General features: G+C 43.9%; 1 protein-coding gene across 2 annotated transcripts in view; it reads left to right on the plus strand.

Moving 5' to 3' along the window:
- Window positions 1-23,942, plus strand: part of LOC126176781 (ras-related protein Rab-34-like) — a 120,944-nt gene that overhangs the window by 22,980 nt on the left and 74,022 nt on the right. For both annotated transcript variants that reach the window (XM_049923953.1, XM_049923952.1), the window contains exon 3: window positions 11,814-11,915. In XM_049923953.1, coding sequence (XP_049779910.1) covers window positions 11,814-11,915 — 102 coding nt within the window. The remainder of the gene's footprint in view (window positions 1-11,813; window positions 11,916-23,942) is intronic.

Consider the following 23,942-nt stretch of genomic DNA (forward strand, 5'->3'; position numbering starts at 1 on the left):
CACCAACCCTACCAATCAGACTCAACCAGAGACTAATGTTGAACTATGCCCGACCCAGTTTACTCCTCTATCCAACCATGATACTCCCCCTGCCCTCAGATCACCCCCTGTTACTTTCCATAATGTCTTAACCTCGAATCTTGCACCTCACCATCATTCCCCAAGTCCCTCAACATCCAAATTAACCTTATATCCACAGAAAGAACCACAGTAACTAGCTAAAAACTGATTCCAACCTTATAATCCTACTTGCTGACAAAGGCTCCTCCACTGTGGTTTTGAACTGCAAGAATTGCCTGTCAGAAGGACTCCACCAGCTGTCCAATTCACCCACCTACAAAGCCTGCCACAGTGGCCCATTCCAGAAATCCATCAGGACCTTCAGCCCGTCCTCAACCCAATCATCCAGGACGCCCCATTGTGGGTGGTTACTATGCCCCCTCTGAGAGACACTTTGCTCTCATAGACCAACACCTTCAGTCTGTTACTCGCAACCTACCCTCCTGTATAAAAGGTGCCAACCATTTTTTCCACCAACTCTCAACACTTCCTGTTCCTTTACTCCCTATTCATGCCACATCCCTTTACACTAACATCCTTAATGCCCATGGCCTCACTACTGTTGAGCACTACCGTTCCCAATCCCCAATGGATTTGGAACCTATAACCCCCTTCCTGGTCACCATGACCAGCTATATCCTCACTCACAATGACTTCTCCTTTGAAGGCATCACCTACATACAAATCCATGGTAGGGCAATGGGCACCGCATGGCACATCCTATGCCAACCTTTTCATGGGCCATCTAGAGGAATCTTTCCTACATACCCAGAATCCCAAACCCCTCACCTGGCTTAGATTCATTGACGATATCTTCGTGACCTGGATCAAGGATCAGGATACCCTATCCACATCCTTCCAGAACCTCACACCTTCTTCCCCCTTCGTTTCTCATGGCCCTCCTCAACCCAGCAAGCACCTTCCTCGATGCTGACCTCGAGCTGAAAGATAGCTACATCAGTACTTCCATCCATATCAAACCTAAAAACCACCAGTATACCTCCACTTCGATAGATATCACCCATTCCACACCAACAAGTCCCTTCCATACAGCCTAGCCACCAGTTGCCGTTGCATCGATAGTGATGAGCATTTCCTCTTGAAATATAGCAAGGGTCTCACTGAGGCATTCACAGATTGTAATTACCCTCCCAACCTTGTACAGAAACAGATCTCCTGTGCTTTTCTCTCTCCAGTCAGCCACCACCTCCTGAAGTGCCACCATCCGGCCACAGAGGAGCATTCTCCTCGTGACTTAGTACTACACAGGACTGGAGCAACAGAATCACATTCTCCACCAGGGTTTCGGCTACCTCTCATCGAGCCCTGATATGAGAAATGTCCTACCCACTATCCTTCTCAACCAGCCCGCACCGGTATTCTGCTGCCCACCGAACCTACACAATATCCTCATCCATCCTTACTCAACCCCTGCTCCCAAACTCTTGCTTCATGGCTCATATCTGTGTAATAGACCTAGTTACAAGACCTGTCCCATACATCCTCCCACCATCTCCTACTCCAGTCCACCCACAAGCGTCACTTATTTCACCGAGGGCGGGGCTACCTGTGAAAGCAGTCATGTGATCAACAAGCTAAGTTGCAATCACTGTGTTGTGCACTATGTGGGCATGATAACCGACAAGCTGTCTGAACTCATGAATGGCCAGCGACAAACTGTGGCCGAGAAACAGCTAGACCATCCAGTTACTGACCACATTGCCCTTCTCATCCCTGCAACAGTGGTATTCCACTGCCCAACGAACCTACACAATACCCTTGTCCTTCCTTACTCAATCCCTGCTCCCAACCTCTTGCCTCATAACTCATATCCATGTAATAGACCTAGCTGCAAGACCTGTCCCATACATCATCCTCCCACCATCACCTACACCAGTCCAGTCACAAGTATCACCTCTCCCACCAAGGGCAGAGCTATCTGTGAAAGTAGTCATGTGATCAACAAGCCAAGCTGCAATCACTGTGCTACGTCCTACGTGGGCATGACAACCAACAAGTTGAAACTTCCTGGCAGATTAAAACTGTGTGCCGGACCGAGACTTGAACTCGGGACCTTTCCCTTTCGCGGGCAAGTGCTTTACCGTCTGAGCTACCCAAGCACGACTCACAACCCATCTTCACAGCTTTAATTCTGTCAGTACCTCATCTCCTACCTTCCAAACTTCACAGAAGCTCTCCTGTGAAACTTGCAGAACAAGCACTCCTGGACGAAAGGATTCTACGGAGACATCGCTTTGCCACAGCCTGGGGGATGTTTCCAGAATGAAATTTTTACTTTGCAGTGGAGTGTGTGCTGATATAAAACTCCCTAGCAGATTAAAACTGTGTGCCAGACTGAAACTCAAACTTGGGACCTTTTGCCTTGCTGAGACGACAGCTCACGAGTCGTGCGTGGGTAGTTCAGATGGTAGAGCACTTGCCCACAAAGGGCAAAGACCCCAAGTTCGAGTCTCAGTCCGGCACATAGTTTTAATCTGCCAGGAAGTTTCATATCAGAGCACACTCCGGGGCAGAGTGAAAATTTGAAAATTTCATTCTAGAACCAACAAGTTGTCTGCCCTCATGAATGGCCACTGACAAACTGTGTCAGAGAAACAGCTGGACCACCCAGTTGCTGAGCACGTTGCCCAGCACAGCGTTCATCACTTCAGTGACTGCTTCACAGCCTGTGCCATCTGGATTCTTCGTACTAACACCAGCTCTTCTGAATGCACATGTGGGAACTGTTCTCCACAGTATGTCCTGCATCCCATAATCCTCCTGGGCTTAACCTTCATTAGTCACTGTCCTTCACCCACCTATCACCTTCCCTTTTCCCACTCCAGCACTTCACAGCCTTCTACTCCAACAAAGCACCCATAGTAGTATTCTCTCTCTCTCTCAATTTCCACCCTCTGTATAACCTCCTGACTGCACCTAGCTCCCCTACCCTCTCCCCACCTCATCGCCACCACAAGCAGCATTTTACTGCCTCCTACTATCCTCCCCCCCCCCCCCCCCCCCCTCTCACCATCAGCATCCTCCTTACCTCCACTAGCCAGGTTGCTTCTCCCATCATTCCCTATCACTCACAGTCTTGCCTCCGCAACCAGAGACAGTGGTTATGTGTGTGTGAGTTGCAATGGTGTGTATGTGTGTTGTCGTATTCAGAAGAAGGCACTTTGGCCGAAAGCTTACTTATTTAGCAGTCTTTTTGTTGTGCCTGTCTGCAACTCAACATCCCTATTATATTGTGAGTAGCAATCTATCCTTTTCTTAATATCATCGTTATTCCGTCCTGAATCTTCCATTGTTTGATTCTGGCTTTAAATTTGTGTGATTTATTGTGTAATCGGAATTTAACTGATTTCTTTTTGTTCTTGTGTGGGTGACGTCACACTTTTCCTTGTTGAGAGGCAATGCCACTTTGCACACTATTCAGATATCATGTATAAGTCATTTTGCAATTGGGTAGTTCAGATGGTAGAGCACTTGCCCACAAAGGGCAAAGACCCCAAGTTCGAGTCTCAGTCCGGCACATAGTTTTAATCTGCCAGGAAGTTTCATATCAGAGCACACTCCGGGGCAGAGTGAAAATTTGAAAATTTCATTCTAGAACCAACAAGTTGTCTGCCCTCATGAATGGCCACTGACAAACTGTGTCAGAGAAACAGCTGGACCACCCAGTTGCTGAGCACGTTGCCCAGCACAGCGTTCATCACTTCAGTGACTGCTTCACAGCCTGTGCCATCTGGATTCTTCGTACTAACACCAGCTCTTCTGAATGCACATGTGGGAACTGTTCTCCACAGTATGTCATGCATCCCATAATCCTCCTGGGCTTAACCTTCATTAGTCACTGTCCTTCACCCACCTATCACCTTCCCTTTTCCCACTCCAGCACTTCACAGCCTTCTACTCCAACAAAGCACCCATAGTAGTATTCTCTCTCTCTCTCAATTTCCACCCTCTGTATAACCTCCTGACTGCACCTAGCTCCCCTACCCTCTCCCCACCTCATCGCCACCACAAGCAGCATTTTACTGCCTCCTACTATCCTCCCCCCCCCCCCCCCCCTCTCACCATCAGCATCCTCCTTACCTCCACTAGCCAGGTTGCTTCTCCCATCATTCCCTATCACTCACAGTCTTGCCTCCGCAACCAGAGACAGTGGTTATGTGTGTGTGAGTTGCAATGGTGTGTATGTGTGTTGTCGTATTCAGAAGAAGGCACTTTGGCCGAAAGCTTACTTATTTAGCAGTCTTTTTGTTGTGCCTGTCTGCAACTCAACATCCCTATTATATTGTGAGTAGCAATCTATCCTTTTCTTAATATCATCGTTATTCCGTCCTGAATCTTCCATTGTTTGATTCTGGCTTTAAATTTGTGTGATTTATTGTGTAATCGGAATTTAACTGATTTCTTTTTGTTCTTGTGTGGGTGACGTCACACTTTTCCTTGTTGAGAGGCAATGCCACTTTGCACACTATTCAGATATCATGTATAAGTCATTTTGCAATTGATTTTGATCTGATGAATTTACTACACAATGAATGACAGCATCGTCTGCAAACAATCTGAGAGGGCTGCTCAGATTGTCTCCTAAATTGTTTATGTACATAAGGAACAGCAGAGGGTCTATAACACTTCCTTGGGAAATGCCAGATATCACTTCCATTTTACTCAGTCACTTTCTATCAATTACTAACAGGAAATCACGAATCGAGTCTCACAACTGAGATGGTACTTTGTAGGCACGCATTTTGATTGGAACTTGCTTTTTAAGAATGGACCTTATTTCAGGCCATGATTTTGGGAAGTCATAGCCTTATCAAAATAGTTGATTAACACTTTCAACACTCAGGATAATTCTGAGTGACAAGGTATGTTTTGGAGGCATTGGCAGTACCAGAATTGGATGTGTTGGCGCAGGAAATCTGTTGAACTAGACTGATGGGATAATTATATCCAATGAAGGCTGAGGTGAGAATGGTGGTGTATTTCTGGTAAAGAGTCTGCATCTGAACAAATATGTTTGCCTTGAAAGCCAAGTCTGCAAGGGAGGGAATGTTTGACATGGAAAGGATGACGACTGTCAAATTGTAAGTGCTATTGTTTGTTAGTAGGTTTAATTTGAACAGTAGTGTAGGTGATGCTTGGTGAAATGATGTCAACACCAAGGAAAGTGGCATGGGATTCAGAATAAGACTATGTGAAATTTAATTTGGAGATTGTACTTAGAGATTCCAAAAATTTTAACAAATCAATTTGTGGCAAAGATGTAATCAATGTACCTAAATTGAACCCGGTGATGAAGGCTTATGGATCCTAAGAAATCGCCCTGCAGGTGATCCAGTAAAGGTTGGCATGGAAGGAAGCCATCCTGGTTCCCATGACTGTGCACCTGATCTGTTTATATGTTTGCCCCTCACAGGTAATGTAGTTGTTCATAAGTACAAAGTTAGTAAAGATAAGCAGGAAGGACATCATGCTTTGGAATCAGGTTGGTTGAGATAATGTTCAGCAGCAGACAGACCATGTACATGGATATGTTGGTGCAGAGGGAGGTTGCACCAATGGTGACAAGCAAGGTATATGGTGGGTGTGGAATGGGCAGAGATTTCAGACAACCTAGAAAATGGTCGGTGTCTTTAATATAGGGGGAGTGCCGGCGGGAGTGGCCGAGCGGTTCTAGGCACTTCAGTCTGGAACCGTGCGACCACTACAGTAGCAGGCTCGATTCTTGCCTCGGGCATGGATGTGTGTGATGTCCTTAGGTTAGTTAGGTTTAAGTAGTTCTAAATTCTTGGGGACTGATGACCTCAGATGTCAAGTCCCATAGTTCTCAGAGGCATTTGAACCATTTTTTATAGGGGGAGTCTTTGTACTACTATAGGTTGCAACTGTGGATCAACTAAGGCAGATATACATTCAGTGAGTTTTATGAAGCTAGCAACTATGGGAGACTCAGGGAGTTTGGGTTTCTGGATCCCAGGAAGAAGGTAAAAGGTGGGATTGTGTGGTTTAGGTAGGGTAAGATGTTATGTGGATTGATGTGGTAGTCCTTGTCAGCGGCCTGAGATTTCAAGGAGGGACTGTATGTCAGTTATCACAGGGATGGGATCTCGGTGGCAGGTGCTGGGTGTAGAAGTGTCAGAAACCTCATGTGGACCCTCAGTTACAGACTCCTTGAAAGTGAGACGCTTGGATAATACTGATAGTTCTGGAGGGGAGGGGACCTTAGATGACAGATTGAGAACACTGTGCTGTTGTGGCTGATTCTTGTGATCATGAGTTACCAAAGTTCTGGGAGGCAGTGTTAAAGGCTGGAGTTGTTAAGGAGGTTGGTCAAGTTCAGTTTGTGGGAGAGGAGTGGTGGTTGATGATGTGGTCGTTTAGGAAGCGGGACAGGGACAGAAATGGAAACACCACTGTTGATGTAGTTTAGTAGAAGATAGGATAGCATTTTGCAGTGAAGTTTGGCATGTCGTTGCAGTTTCAAGTTGCCGTGGCGAACAGTACCATCCAAATAAACATGAGGAGCACATAACTGCAGGATTTTGTAGAAGAAGAGAAGTCTGGTGGAGTGGAAATTGGCAGATGAGGTATATAGATCACAGATTAGCCAGGTAAGTGCAGGGGATTGCTGTATTTGAAACTGTAAAAGGGGTTGGTGAAGAGTAGGGTTAGATCCAGAAACAGGGCTTGGAAGTAACTCCCAGAGACAAGAGGTTTCAAGAAACAGAATGTGGGATCTTAGTTTGGGTAGTGCAAAAGCATGTTTTCAAAAGGACTGAATATAATATGTGATCGGATTCATTGTGACAAGAAAGGAAGGTTTGGAGTATTAGAGATGGTTTGGGAACTTGCATTACGTGTCCCTGGTTCTTGCTGCCATCCACCTGTTCTACATGTACATTAATTTCTTTGGTCTCAGCGTTTCTTTTCAGTAACCATTCCTTGTCTACATTCCCTTTTAGTTTTCAGCACTGTCCATCCTCTCCCTCTCTCCCCTACCTACCCACCTACCACATATAGTCTTGCTTATCACCCTGCCTTTCACATTTAAGCTCTCAGGTTTACACAGCTCATCCAGTACAATCTCCATCAGTCTGTCCTTCTCATCCTGTTTGGTAAGTCTCCCATGACCCAGGGCTCTGGGCAACTTTTCCATAACTTTCCCCATTTCCTAAACTGTGCCAGTCCCGTACCCTCATCTTTTTTCCTTCGACTTCAACCCTTTGGCCAGAAGAAGGAGCCCCAACTCCAAAAGCTTGCATGTTTCCATAACTGTAATATATTTGAAACTTCTGAGTATGAGAATATTGAAGGGCAGTATGTTTTAATTGTTAAAAACCATTCAGAAGCCAAGATCACACAACACTTTTTTTTTAATGAAGGCAACTGGTTTCAACACTCTTAGCTGCCATCTTCAGGTCTTAAACATTCTTTGTAGTAAAACGTGTTCCTTTTACACTGACTTCATGCACAAGATGTCAAGTGGATAAAACTCAGCACATTATAAATGTTTGTCAAGTGGATAAAATATTTTATCCATGACAAACATTTATAATGTGCTGAGTTTTATCCACTTGACATCTTTCATGTGAGGTCAGTGTAAAAGGAACATGTTTTGGTATAAAAAATGTCTAAGATCTGAAGATGACAGCTGAGACTGTTGAAACCAAGTTGTCTTGAATAAAAAAAGTAGAAAATGTGTGATCTTGGCTTTTTGGCTTTTGAATGATTTTTAACTTTAATATGTGTTTTCTGTTACAGCTGATTGGTGAGTAGATTTTTTTATTTGACCGGTTATATTTTAAAAACTTCATGAGGGAATAAATATAATCTGTAGTCAGAATTTCCAACTTCTTAAAAAGACCTGTTCAAGATGACTGTGTGTGTCCCAGTGACTCACTGTGTTTTGTCCTCTGCCACATCTCCATAGACATTCTGCAGGCACTTATGAATTTGTATGATGCACTGATTTTCCACCAAAAGAAACTCAGTGACAGCTCTGTGATTGGAACGCACCTCCATTATGAAGCCATTTTCGAGGCTATGTAAAGTGCCACCACCTATCAGAACTTCATGAAGCCATAGAGGCTGAAGCAGGAATACTTTACGATGTCCCACAACCAATCTGCATTTTTTTCAACTGAAATTGGCTGAGAAAAAAAGAATGTGTTGCAGTTTTATTGAATGTCTCTCACAAATATTGATAAAGTGAATGTTGCTCTAGATTAATTTGGGACTGTTCTATTGAATGGGTATATGAAAGTCTGCTTTAAAAATTATTTTGTTATTAACATGAAACAAGCCAATGCGGGACCGATGGCCTTTGTAGTCTGGTCCCTTCAACCCCCAGAGTTCCTACACTCTACAGTGAGAATTTTACTGTGCATTACTCTTTGGGATTTCTCTGTGGTTCTGTTTTTTCAATAGCTGGGTTAAAACCTTTTGGTAGAAAATGTTCTTTATACTAGCACTTTTTCCTGTGTAGAATGATCTCCAGGACAAGGAAAAGTTATTTAGTATACTTAAGAGTGGAAAGTACAGCATAAGGCAACCACAAAAAAGCCACAAAAATGTAATATGGTATATCTATAATGGAGGGGTTAAAGGAGCTTATATCCATTTTCCTTGGTTTACCTAAGCAGCAAAAACTCTGGTGTTTCACTTTATTTTGAATAATTCAAAATAACTTTTAGGATGGCACTGGTGTTACTGGAAAAAGAAACTGTCTGTTAACCTGAACATTATGCAGAAACATTATAACTGGGCACAAAAACTATAAAAATAGAAAATACGGCTCTCTTTCATATAACTATATGGGGACTCCCCTTTGGGTATTATTGCATTTGATAGGTAATTTAGGTCCTCAAACAGTTTGTATTTAGCAATACAACACATATTGCACATGAATTGTCTCATAAAATATACTAAGAAAGCTTGCTGAATTAATGTGTGTTCTTGAGCTGCACTGAACATTTCAACTTGGGGAATGCTTCACCCTTGCTTTGTGTTGTTACCACTGTATATCGTGAGTGAGACATGGAATGAAAAATTACACATTGAAATTTTTAAAGAGCATGTAATGCAATGTTATATAGTACACATTTTGTCGTTGTCATCATCATCAATATCATAATCATATCTCATGTCTTTATACCTTATTTGATGAGTTAGTGAACTATATACTGTAAAGTATTTAAATTTAATAAATTTAAAGAACATTAGAAGTAAAACATTTTAAAAAGTTACCAAATACTGCAACTAAATAAACTTTACTCAAACAGCAACCGAACAGTAACACTACAGTAGTTCCAAATGAAATATCGTATTGCACTACAGTATATGAAACACTACAAAACATGGAACTATTTACAATCCTGTCTGAAAACTACTGGAGGTTCAGTTTTCCATTGCTATAAATGAATCAGTCAGCCTTTTCTGGTGAGTCATTGTGTATTTTCTCTTGTTCATATTGTTTTATCTTTATAAGAGGCAAAAAGCGAATTGACTTTGTTCATATTATCCAATATTTCATATGTACTGGGAACATCTTTTATGCTTTTTTTTTCATCTCCAAACACTTTACCACTCTCATTCCATACAGTATCAGTGATGTCTTTGTCATCTATGATCTCTGAATTCAGTTCCTTGTTGTCAATGACTGCCAGGCAGTTCAGTCTTAAAGATCAATAATGCACTCAACTTCTGTCATTAATAGTGTATCTTCTACATTTTCTTCACTAGAACACTTGTCCTAGGAGTCCTTAATAGTGCCCAGACTATGATTTAACCTGTCATACTGAGTACACAACAATCTTCAGATTTATAGAGTTCAAGAACATTTCCACTTCTTCATGTAATATCAATACTGAAGTGAGCAGTTCACAGCAATAATAAGTCCTAAGTACACATGCCTTGATTGAGCAGCTGAGTTAACGCCATTACATTTTTATTTTACCATCATCTGATTGCAACATATCAGCTGGACAGTGATCAAGGATTAGTAGAGGTTCTTCTCCTAGCTTACACAATCACAGGTACTTTCTCTCAGACAGAACAAACTCTACTTGAAACTACATGTGAAGATGTTGTATGTTGTCCAAGCATTATCTGAATGCACGTAAGTGAACTGTAATAACAATGGAAATTCTTGAATGGAACAATACATAAATTAAAGGAAAATCAGCAGCTCACATGTAGCTGACTGATGTGTGGTCTTACATGGAGAGGTCCCCAGCAGCGCAATTGACTTTTCGAAACTATCTATACAGTGATGTAGGTTAAGATCCAAGTTATCACACACTGCAGCCATTCACCCCAGTGAGCCCTCATTTGCAAGAAATGGACAACAATTTTGGGATTTTGTGTGATACTCAATACCATTAAAAAAGTTACAGTTTTTAGCATGCTTGCATGGTATAATGGGTAAGAAAACAGCTTGACGAGCTGGAGGTTGTAGGTTCGAATCTCATCGTGTGCACAATTTTTTTATTTATTTTTAAATCTGTATTGAAATTACTTTGATCATTATTTTTACCAATTATATAGTTTAAATGCAATTTTTATTTCTATTCTTTTGTCACATAATTTTAATCGTTGTATCAACTTTTCCATTTGTTTCATTTTTCTTTACATCATTCTTATTCCAATCGGAATTTTTGTGAATATGAATTTAATGATATTTATCTATTACAATATTCAATTATTTGACAGTTCTGATGTATCAGTTAAAAAACAAAAGACAAAATAATCTGTTTATATTTGTGCAGTGGTTTGACAAATCTATTTTTATTATCATACATGCAGTTTTTTTGCAAGGTAACCCTCATACAAACATTTAAAACATAATCTAAATACTTATTGCACAATGGACAATATAATGCAGATGAAAATTTAAATGAAAGATGAATTTATAAGTAAAACGAAATTCTAGCAAAATGAGAAATATATATAATGAACACAGTAATGCGGATGGAAAAAATAGGTGATAAAACAAAAGAAATTAAATCAAAATTAATGTATAAAATTAATTAAAAACACATGAACAAAGATTTCAAGTGGAAAAAGAATTGTAGGAAGAACAGTTAGAGAAAGTGAAGAAGTTGATATTGTGATTAAAATTATGTGACAAAGGAAATGAATTTAAAATTACATTTCAGGCACTTAACTGATTAAAAATAATGATGAAATCCATTTCAATAAAGTTTAAAAAACAAGAAAAACTTACTGTGCCTAATAAGATTCAATCCCTCAACCTCCTGCATGTGAAGCTGCTATCCTATCCATTACACCACCCAACCAGACTAAAGAACATACACTTTTTTTAATGCTATTGAGTCACACAAAATTTTTTTTTCCCCCCTGTCAATTACTCACAATCGAGGACCCACCAGGGTGAATGGCCACAGTGTGTGATACAAGGGATCTTAACCTACATCACCATATAGATAGTTTCAAAACATCGCTCTGCTGACAACCTCTCCTTGTTAATAAGTTGAAATTACTCTTTCGTCTATTGATCAATAATTAAAACCTACCCATAATATTCTTAAGATAACTCAAGAACATACATATAGTTTTAGACAGAATTTTCCACTAGGACTTTGAAAAATTCTAGTGGGCGTGTTTATTGTCCTGTTGAAAGATGTAGTAAAAAAATGAACTTGATATTTTTGTACTGATAATAGTGGTAAGTTTCTGCAGTATTAAGAATCATTCCATGGTAAATGTTGTTTCAGGTTTTGTCACGAGCGATTTGATGCAAACTACAAGTCAACAATTGGTGTAGATTTTGAAGTAGAACGATTTGATATACTTAATGTGCCATTCAATCTACAAATGTAAGTACCATAATAGAGGTTGTTAAAAATACTTTCCATCTGAAATTAACAGTAACTGATATTGTTTAGGAGTCACTTCACTTCAGATATGAAAAAAGAACTTAAGAAATGGTTAAAACTAACAATTGAAACTTGAATCTGTTGTTTCATTCTTTATTGTCTGTATGATCCTGTCACTGAACTAGTGATAAGTTACTACTCCCGCCCCCTCGCCCTCTCACCACCACCACCACCACCACCACAAATATGGATGTTCATTGAGAGAATGGGGAAAGGGAGATGCTTAGCATGCTGTGCTTAGCATATTCTGCAGCTGCAATCCAGAGTAAGAGTAAAACATTCAGTTGATTAATTGTTTGCAGATTTTTTTTTTTCTTCCCATTTTGATGTTATCCAGTATGTTGCTCATTGTGCAGCTCTAGATATGGTAGTATCCACCAGATTCTGTGTGTAAAATTGACCACAGATATTCACTTCAGTAGCTTGGATTAGCCAGGAACACTGTTACCTGTTCTCTCTTTCTACAAGGAACTGTACCTGTCCCATTTGCAGATGCCAATGTGAGATCATTTATGAGTTTCCATAAGGAGACTCATCTCAAAATCTGGCAGAAAATCCAGAGATTATGGTTTTGTGGGAGTTTGGGTCCTTATCATTATAAATAACAACCCGTTGATCCACTTGTTAAAACAATGAGCACATTTATTGTCACACTTCAGATATACGTCATTAAACATTGAAAGTATCACGTAGACAGAACATAATGGCCGCCTTGGCCCAAAGAGTTTCTGCCCGCCAGAGATGGTCAGTGTTGCCACAGAGTAAGGCCGTCAATTCGAGGCTGTCCTCTTCACAAAAATGTGTGAGCTTTTCGGCGTCGGCCGCATTCTGGCTGTTTTGGGGGGAGGGTGCAGGTGTCGCGCCGTCTTCGTCCGGAGAGGGAACTGGGTGGGGCAGGGCCGGGGGTCTGAGCCCTTTAGGAAGGAAAAATATAATCACGGTGCCACACCATTGGGAGTATGCGGTGACCGGTTCGTGAGGTGACAGAGGGAGTGGGAGGAATAGACAGAGACACGGGGTACAACACGTACAGTGTCCCCGTGGCGTCAATGAAAGATTGAATGAGGGAAGGATCTAAGGAAATGGGGATCGGGATCGGTGAGGAGTGGAGAATGGAAAGTTGGAAGGTGTCATCATTTGTGGAGCGTGGGGGGGGGGGGGGGGGGGTGTGGATGACTAAGAGAGAATCATTTGTGGTAGTTATACAGATGTCAGATGGTGAAAAGTGTGAGATGTCGATGGAGACGGTAGTGGGTTGTTGAATGTCGGGTGAGAAGTGTGTGACGGGCATAGCAGGAGAAGGTGGGGTGAAGGGCATGGATCCCGGACTCTGCCCAGTGAGGCTTCCTGGCGTTGGGGAAGAGGGTGTGGCCGGTGTGTCGTCCCTTGAGGAGGCGGCGGTGTGGAGGTCATCATACGTCGTGGTCAGTGGCGTCGGGTCGTCAGGTCGCTGGAGGTGTTGTTGTCTGCAGTGACCCATGCCTCGAGACACTGACACTGTCGAGGCTTTGCCTTTGATACAGATGTCGAATGTATTCGACGAGCACCTAAGTACCCTGTGAGGGCCTGTGTATAGGGGTTGCAGGGCGGCGCGCACTGTATCGTCCCTAAGCATCACAGCTTCACATGTGGCTAACTGTTGATGCACGAATGTTTTAGGCGGAGTGTGTGCTTTTGGAGGGGGTGCTCTCTGCACTCATATTGTCTGTCATATGTTCTCGATTAGCACGGGGTATTCGATCATATCTTGGAGTGGTGAAGGCTCGACAAACTCGGCTGGTAGGGTCAACGGCTCGCCATAGAGCAGTTCGTCCACCGACACTGCAGGTCATCTTTATATACAGAACGGAGGCCTAGCAGTACCCACGGGAGGGCGTGTAACCACCGTTGCTCGTGGCACATTAGCGCCGTCTTTAATGTGCGGTGCCATCGTTCCACTAAGCCGTTTGATTTGGGGTGGTAGGCTGTCGTGCGAATGCAGCCGACGCCGAAGAGCTCGCACATTTTTGTGAAGAGGACAACCTCGAATTGACGGCCTTGGTCTGTAGAAATGGTTTCGGGGCAGCCGAAACGTGCGACCCATGTAGAGAGGACAACATTGGTGACTGTTTCGGCCGAAATATCGGCTAGAGGGCTTGCCTCAACCCATCTAGTTGCTCTGTCGATAATAGTAAGCAAGTATTGGTAACCGTCCACCTGGGGAAGGGTGCCGACAATGTTAATGTGGATGTGGTGGAGTCTGCCAGAAGGAGAGCGGAAGATGCCTGAGGGATGCGTGCAGTGGCGTCCGACTTTCCCGCTGGCACTAAACACAAGTGCGACACCAGTCGCGACAGTCTTTGCGAAGCGAAGGCCATACGAAACGCTCGGCGACGATGTGCGTGGTTGCGCGAATGCTCGGGTGGGCGAGACTGTGCAGTGCGTCAAACACCGAGCGACGCAAAGAGGAGGGGGCGAGGGGCATGGCATGCCAGTGGAAGTGTCACACCATAGCTCCGAGCATGTGCCGGGGATCGTCTTGCACGCCAGGTGCAGAGAGTGATTATTGCCAGATAAAAGGCTCACCAAGGAGTCATCATTTGTTTGCGCTAGAGCAAGAGCGTTGAAGTTGATTGAGGAATATATGCCTGAGATCCGGGAGAAATAATCAGCGGCTATGTTGTCGGATCCCCGAACGTATTGTACATTAGTTGTGTATTGTGAAATGTGGTCAAAATAACGGAACCTCCTAGGAGGTGGGTCGGCTGGAGGGTTTGTGAGTGCTTGGGTGAGAGGTTTGTGGTCTGTAAAGATCGTGATGGGGCGTCCCTCAACGTCTTCGCGGAAATATCTAATGGCTTCGTAGACAGCAAAGAGCTCTCTGTCAAAAGTGGACCATTTGCGCTGAGAGGGAGAAAGTTTTTTTGAAAAGAACTTAAGAGGTTGCACCACATCTCCTCTGTGTTGTTGAAGTACTGCGCCAATAGATATTTCGCTAGCGTCTGTGAAGAGCGAAAGTGTTGCATCCAGGTGTGGATGGGCAAGCGTAATGGCTTCCACGAGTGCGGTTTTGTGTTTTTTTCAAAGACGCATGCATGACCTCTGTCCACAGCACACGCCTGTCGCCTGACATTTGGAGCTCACGCAGTGCGTCTGTGAGGGGGACCTGTAGTTCGGCGGCTCTTGAAATGTGGCAGTGGAAAAAATTGATCATTCCTAAGAACTGGCGGAGTTTATGGTATGTTTCTGGTATCAGCAGCTGTTTGATAATGTCTATTTTCTCTTCTGTGGGCCAGAAACTGTGTGTCCCAGAAAAACAACTGAATCCTGTCTCAGTTTGCATTTGTCTTTGTTGACGATCACACCGTGGGATTGTAATGTCTCAAACAGCGCCCAGATGTGAAGCTCGTGTTCCTCCCGAGAGGAAGAAAAGATCAAAATGTTGTCCAGGTACGTGTAGCAGAAAGGTAGGGGTCGTAACGCTGTATGTAAGAACCTCTGCCAGGTTTGGGTGGCGTTTTTCAATCCGTAAGGCATGTAAATGTATTCGATGAGGCCAAAGGGTGTGGTGATGGCCATTTTAGGGATATCTTGTTCGTACATTGGTATTTGGTGACACACTTTCTCACAGTCTACCACACTGAAAATTTTAGCGCCTGCCAACTGAGAAACGAAGTCCTGAATGTTCGGTACTGGATAATTGCCCATGATTGTGCGGTCATTGAAACGTCTATAGTCGCCACAGAGTCTGTAGGAACCATCCTTCTTTGGTGTGAGATGAATCGGTGATGACCAGTCACTGGAGGATGGGCGTACAATGCCTGCTTTTAATAGATCCAAGATGATTGCTTTCGCCACTTTGAGTTTGTGTGGATTCAGGCATCGTAGTCGGTGTCTGACCGGAGGGCCCTGAGTCGTATTGAGTTTGTGACATGCGCCGCTCAGGATTGATAACATGCTACGCACTCGGGGTGCCTTGTTAGCATTCAAGCACTGGTGCAATGAGTCAATGATTTGAGCGCATGCCGGTTTGTGCGAAGAGCGAATACCTCGAAGTGAGGCGAGTTTGGATTTCGTGCTCTGTAATGTCTGTTCGGTACGCTCGATAAGAGAGGTGAGCTTGGCCTGCGTTTGCTCGAGTTCACTGATTTCTTCTCGTTGTAGTAGCACATCGCAACTTTTACTAGTTAACTTGGCCGCAAGAAGAGCACATTCGGTCTGCAATAGAGAAATGTCAATGTTTTTTGACCGAATGGGTGATACAGACGCAGTGGCCGTGAGGGCGATAGTCTTTTGTGAAGTTGGTGGACTAATGTACTTCGCGGAATGTCTAGCAAAAATTTGTGGTGTCACAGAAAGTCAATGCCTAAGACCGGACAAGTCACCTGTGCCACATGAAAAGTCCATGAAAACTTAAAGTCTTTTGACAGTTTGAGCGTTAAAGGTGCCGTACCTAACACTTTGATATGAGAGTCATTAGCCGCGCAGAACAGTCTGGGCGAGGCAGTTAACACGGTAGGTGCGAGAGCTGGGGGTATCACACTAGTACCGGCACCACTGTCAACGAGGAATTTAGTTCCTGAGATGAGGTCGAGAGCGAATAGACAACCGTCAGCACTTACCGTGTTAGATGCTGTTGCTGCTGTAAGGCATTTTTTTTCCTGTGCACGAGATGCTGCGCATATGGTGCCTCACGAGCTGCGTTTCCCCGCCGCGCGAGGGCTACGACATTTCCTGGCCGCGTCGCCGAAGTTGGCGTGGAACCGACACAGCGGCCAGGCTGCGTTAGGCGGGGGTGATGTAGAGCTCCTGGTGTCGGCTGTGTCCGATGTGGAGCGCTGCAGTGCGGTGTCGGTTGTCATGGCAGATGTGGAGGCTGTATCTGGTTCCCCACGACGGCGGGCAGATGTCACCGCTGTCGTAGCGTGAGCGCTGAGGAAGCGAGCTCGCCCGAATCCTGGAGGGGGGAGGGGGGGGGGGGTGCTGTTGAGATGGCTACCCCACTCTTCATGCTGTGCGCTCGCCTGTTAATAATCCTGAAAGCTCGATCCGCGACCGAAAGCTTCTCGTCTGAGGTGTTGTTGGTGAGCGGCAGGAGCTGTAGTTGTAAAGCTTCCAGCATTTTCACGAGCCACATCGACCGTAACGCTGTATCGGGTAACAAATCCACAGGTGCGAGGGTGCGGAGTCATCGCCATAGTCCCGATGGGGTGAGGTCGTGCAGGTGTTCCTCGTGAATGATATGATGAATAATCTCGTCCAGAGCTCAAGAAAGTCTTTCACAAATGAGTCTTTTCGCGTTCGTATATTTCGGTGAAGGCGGCGGGCTGATCACAATGTCGCTAATCAAATCCAAATGGTCATGCAAATGTCCCACCAAACACACGAAGCGTGATTCTTGAGTCAATGGCTGTGGCGGCGAATGTAGAGTCAACTAACGCGAACCATGTGTTGGGCTGCATTTTTGCAAAAGTCGACAGTTTAGGTAACTTTGTTGGTTTGGAATCCACGACCACTGGGTGTGCAAGAGCCACAGGTGCGGGAGCAGTCAATATGGCGTCTGCTGGGGGGGGGGGGGGGGGGGGTAGGCCCAGCGGCTTGTAAACTGTTACACCCCTCAAATCGGTTGTTATTGCTGTCTGATGTCTAGCAAAAGTGGGCAAGGTACTAGGAGAGGTCACATTCATTATACACTGTTCAGTTTGATCAGAAAATTGAGGCTGTGCGTAGCCAGGCGCGGAACCGATTTGCGGTATGGATGATGTAGCAGCCGTGTAGTGGCACTGCTGCAAAGGTTGGTGCAAAGTTCTGAGGGGAGTTGCGACGGTAATGGTGGAATGTCCGGATCTCTTTTCACACTTTGTCCTGTATGTTCGAAAGAACGATCTTGAGGCAAGATGGCGGGCGGTACGTACGCGTTGTCTGTGAGTGTTGTGGTACTGCAAATCCACTCGCAGGTCAGAGGGCCTCGAAATGTTCGATGTATAGAGTCCATGTGCAGTGCAGGTGGGTGGCATGATCGGATTCTGACCGTAGAAATCGTACGGCGGTACACCTCATTGCGTAGGCCACATGACGATACAGGTATGTCATGATTGTTATTGTTTTTGGTTATTGTTATTGAACTCAGGTAGAATACGGGAAGAGCGTCACAAACTGTCGTCGGGGTCACCAATGTGGGAGTTTGGGTCCTTATCTTTATAAATAACAAACTGTTGATCCACTTGTTAAAACAATGAGCACATTTACTGTCACACTTCAGATATACGTCATCACACATCGAAAGTATCACATAGACAGAACATAATGGTCGCCTTGGCCCAAAGAGTTTCTATGTGCCAGAGATGTTATGGCACGTCAGTGTTGCCACAGTTTCATGTATACCAGCCGTAAGACACAATCAATACCTTCACTGCACAATAGCAATGGTATGTTGCTGATGAAAGTGCTATTAAAGTGGAGTTACTGAACCATAGTTTTCTGATATTCTTTCAACAAAGATGCAGTAAATATTCAGAATTTGAATCATGAACAGCCACTAACATGGACCATTTGAAAGGAGGTACCCTCAGTAGAGGAAAGTAATGTAAGTCACTTAATAGAGAGAAGTCCTATGGGCTAGATAGTACAACAGTTATGTTCCTTTCAGATTATTAACCTTGTAGCAGGTGTGTGTAATGTTATTGTTGTGACTTGGCAAGACAGCCAAGCCACTAGGAGGAAGCCGAAAGGCACGCATTTAAGCTCACGCAGGCTGACGTGAGGTCTGGAACAGGTCAGGTAAATGAGACTAACAAAAATAGTACGTAGCTGCTGGAATACTTAACTTTAATCCATAATTGGTGAACATCGCTCTTGACGGTACATGTTTTACAGAATCAATAGTTACTGGTAATGGCGCCTTGCTAGGTCGTACCAAATGACGTAGCTGAAGGCTATGCTAACTATCGTCTCGGCAAATGAGAGCGTAATTTGTTAGTGAACCATCGCTAACAAAGTCGGCTGTACAACTGGGGCGAGTGCTAGGACGTCTCTCTAGACCTGCCGTGTGGCGGCGCTCGGTCTGCAATCACTGACAGTGGCGACACGCGGGTCCGACATATACTAATGGACCGCGGCCAATTTAAAGGCTACCATCTAGCAAGTGTGGTGTCTGGCGGTGACACCACAGTTATCATATAGGTTGGCATGTGTTGTAAAATTTACAACATGGATATTTTTAAGCAAAAGCAAGCCTGTGCTGAAGAGACTATTAAATATATTGAAGAAAACAGTTCACATCCACTATCATCGCCTGTTATAACAAAAACTTTAGCTCTTCTAGTTCTTTTGGCAACATTTTAGCCAGTTATTCTGACATATGTTCAGTTTCCTAACACTTTTCATGGACAATTTGTTTCTTAGTGTACCATTTACAAATAATGTTCATACTTCTATCACATTTAATTGAAGTGGATGAATACTGTCATGTCCATAACCGATACAGGTCCCACACGTCTTCGTTGGAGGTTCAAGGCTCTGATCTTCAGAAGCTGATGGTTCAGCAGACAATTGCATTGTTGAAATCAGCTGGCAACAATTTGAGTTGAGCTCTAGTTATGAGTTGTTCTTTCATAAGGCCTTCTGCTAGCTTCTTCAGACAAACATGCCTTCGTGTAGTTTTCTGTGGCTTTGTAAATTAATTCCAGCCGTGTTCAGAAAAGTGAAAAAATAGCCAAATGGCCATCTTTGTGTAATTCTTGGAATGGAGTTACAGGCATGCATTTTATCTACGATATAAACTCCACTTTTTGTCACATTGTAGTCAATTATTATTTGAGGTTTGTGTGTTTCTTCATCAACTATTACTGTGTCATTCATAGCAGACAGAAGTTGATAGCATTGTTGTTATGAGGAACTTATGAAACTAAGGCTTTATCCCTTCTGAAATCCAAACATTGCTCTTCCAATTTCTCTTGTTTTGTTTTGGACAAATTCTGGAGAATTTTCATGTCTGATCTTCCTCATTGTTCCTATGAAGGTGATTTCTTCTGCAACAAACATTCAGAAAGGAGATAGGTTGTGTACCAGTTGCCAGTTTCCTATTAGAATTTTCTGCAGGCATAGGCACCACAAGTCTCTTCACTATGCCCTCAGATGCATTACATACTCAATATTGCCCTTCTGGTTGTATATACTGAATCCATTCATAGCAGTCTCACGGTTGTGGTGAATTCACTCAGGCTGTACAAACTTTGTCAGTTAGCAACAAAAGCTTCCAGTACTGTATGAACTGCATTTAACTTACCAGTTGTTCTCCTGTCATTTCTTGTTTCTATCACATCAAACTGTGTACAGTATAGAAGAAACAAAACCCTCTTGTAACTCATTGCAGCCATAATTATTAGCATTCCTGTTCCACCTGCTGCCAAGAGTTCCTCTACATTAACATGATGGTCTTTTCTTGTTCTAATCAAAAAAAGAATTATCAACACAACTGACCTAGGAGATGATAGTTCTGAGGGGGTGGAAACTGTTGGGTGGAGGTTGTGGGGACACCATGTTATCATAGGTTGAGGCTGGGATAATTATAGGAGCAGAGAATGTGTTGTAAGGATAACTCCTATCCGTGCAGTTTGGAAAAGTTGGTGGTGGAAGGGAAGATCCAAATGGCTTGAGCAAGGAAGCAGCCATGAAATCAAGTAAGTTATGTTCACCTACATGTTGTGCCACAGGGTGGTGTACTTTGGTCTTGGCCAAAGTTTGGCAGTGGCTGTTCATCCTTGTGGACAGCTAGTAGCAGTCATAACAACATAAAAAGCTCTGCAATGATTTCAGCAGAGCTAATAGATGATATGGCTGCTTGCACAGGTGCCCCAGCCCTTGATGGGGTATGATAAACCTGTGTCAGGACTGGAATAGGAAATGCTGGGTGGGTGGGTTGGGCAGGTCTTTAACCTGGGTCTTCCACAGGGATATGACCCTTGTGGCAAGGTATGGGGATTGCGAAGTAGCATAGGGTTGGACTAGGATGTTGGGGAGTGGGGTGGGTGATGGAACACCACTTTAGGAGGGGTGGAAAGTATCTTGGGTATGATGTCCCTCATTTTGGGGCATGATGACAGGTAATCAGAGTGCTGACAAAGAATATGGTGCAACTGATCCAGTCTGGGGTGGTACAGGGTGAAGAAAGGGACACTACTTTGTGGCTGGTTCTTGGAAACGGTGGGAGGGGTGGGGGAATTGGCACAGGAGATCTGTTTGCGGACTAGGTCCAGAGGATAATGCGTATCTCTGAAGGCCTTGGTGAGACCCCCAGCATACTGAGCTAGGAATTTCTTGTCATTGCAAGCACACAGTCCTTTGGTGGTCAGGCTTTATGGGAGGGATTTTTTGGTGTGAAATGGATGACAGCTGTTGAAATGCAGGTACTGTTGGTGATTGGTGGGTGCGGATGGAACCATCAGAGAGGAGCAGGTGAACATCTAGAAAAGTGGCATGCTGGGTTGAGGAGGACCACTTGAAATGGATGGGAGGGAATGTGTTGAGGTTGTGAAGGAACGGAGATAGGGTATGTTGGTCCTGAGTGCAGGTCATGAAGCTACGGCAGGAAGGTTTCCTCTAGATGGCCCACAAACAGTTTGGCATAGGAAGGTGCCATGCGGGTGACCACGGCTGTGCCCCAGATTTGTTTGTGTACCTTCCCTTCTAAGCAGGAGTAGTTACGGGTTAGGATAAAGTTAGTAAGCTGTGTGAGGAATGAGGCAGTGGGTTTGGAGTCAGGTAGTGTTCAATGGCAGTAAGGCCGTGGGTATAAAGGAGGCCGTGGGTATAAAGGATATTGTGTGTAGCAAGGTGGCATCAGCAGTGACGAGTAGGGATCCAGGATATAAAGGGGTGGGAATAGTGAAGGAAGTGGGGTGGGAATAGTGAAGGAAGTGGTTGGTGTCTTTCATTGGGAGGCTAGATTATGGGCAACTGGTTGGAGGTGTTGTTCAGTGACAGCCAAAATTCTTTCAGTGAGGGCACAATAACCAGCCACAATGGGGATTGTTGGGTTTTGGATTTTGGGGAGCATGTACAAGGTGGGTGTACAGGGTGTCATAGGGAAATGGATTTAGGGGAGATGTTCTGGGAAGGGCCTAAGGCTTTAAGCAGGGATTGGAGGTTGTGTTGGACTTCTGGGGTGGGATCGCTCTGGCAGAGGTTGTAGAAAAGTCAGGTAATTGGCGGGGGCCATCTGTCAGGGGTCAGGCCACCTGTGAAAGCAGCCTTGCCATTTACCAGTTCTGCTGCAACTATTGCACTGATTTTCATATTGGTATGACTACCAGCCAGCTATCTACCAGGGTGAATGGCCACTGCCAAGAGCAGAATAGACCAGCCTCTGGCACAACATGTACCTGAACATAACATGCTTCATTTCAACAGCTGCTTCACTACTCTCCGCCACCAGCTTTCCTGAACTGCGCAGGTGGGAGTTATCTTTATAACATATTCTCAGCTCCCGTAACTATTCGGGCCTCAACTTAAGGTAACATGCTGTCCCCACAACCTCCACCCAACAATTTCCACCCCATCTGTCCTGTCATCTCCTCCCCAATCTCATCTCCTACCCTCTTTTTGTTGGCTGCCCTCTGCCAATGCACTCGCCCATCTTTCTCTTTCCTCTCCTTTCTCGCTCCCGTTTCCCCCACCTCCCTGCCCCACAACCTCGTGACGCTGTTCCCGTCGGCATTCCTGGTCCCTGCATACTCGGCCAGACATTTTTGTCTCTCTCCACGCCCGTACACTACTATCCCTTCCCCTTCTCTGCCCCATCGAGATTGCTGCTTGCATCGCGTGTGATAGTTGTATTTCAGCCTGAGATGCTGGAGGTGGCTGTCATGTGTACACGATGTGTACTTGCTCATGTGTGTGAATGGTGCGTGTCTCTCTTTTACTGATGAAGACTGTGGCCAAAACCTCCACGTAAGTGTCTTTTAAGTGCGACTGCCGCTTAACATGTCTCCTTTGCAGTAAGTAGCAATCTATCTTTTCCTATATACGTAAGTACAGCAGATGGCGCAGTGGTAGTACGAATCAAAATTATCATCTCATATTAGATTAAGGCATAGATCTACTATTCCACATAATTACATGTACTTAAATTATTATCATAACATATAAGCCATGTCAGTATTCCACATTTTTAAGAAAAATTGTCTATAAAATCGTCTACAACATTCTTAAAACACAATTTATACATAAACCTTTTTATATCATTTTAATTTTTTTTAAAACATTTTATAAAAATTCTTTATAGTTCTTTACCAAATTTTCATTTATAAAAAAATCACGACCAATTAACACCAACCTGTTACCACTTACAAGTTCTCTATGTACAGCTAATGGTATCGTATGCAGATTGGTTTTAATGCATCCATGCATAGGTCGATATCTACAGGTACAAACATGATATTTCATCACGAATACATTCAAAGAATATGTACCAAGAATGGTGCTATTTAATATCTGTGCTTTTGTTGTCAGTTACGATGTTTACATAAGCTGTGATTCGTGAAGTTTTTGAGTCACAGTCTTCTTAAGGCACTGTCTGATACTACATATCATGCAGTTAAAGTATCGAGCAGGAAAGACGCGAATAACTGGCAGAAACCCAATTATTGAATGAGGCAATCTAAAACTTCATTCTAGCTGAGCATATAATCTGGAATGATAGTTGTACTGGGTTCTCAGATTTTGTTTGCCACCAATAGCTCTTTCTCAAATCGCCAGGTATGGTCTCAGGTGCACTGATTTTTAACACAAGATACACTGCTCAACAGAAATTCAGTAAATAGGTCTTTCATCATGGGTTTCTCACATCTTTGTAGCAGTGTATTGCGTTATTGAATTGGACAGTTTATGACCTATAGTCAGTGACACCCTTAAAGTGACACAGAATGATATCAAAATCCTGTCTTCTTTTTCTTAATGCCACCATTTCAAAAACATACCTTCTCCCAC

The sequence above is a fragment of the Schistocerca cancellata genome, chromosome 3, assembly GCF_023864275.1.
Source record: "Schistocerca cancellata isolate TAMUIC-IGC-003103 chromosome 3, iqSchCanc2.1, whole genome shotgun sequence".
Lineage (NCBI taxonomy): Eukaryota > Metazoa > Arthropoda > Insecta > Orthoptera > Acrididae > Schistocerca > Schistocerca cancellata.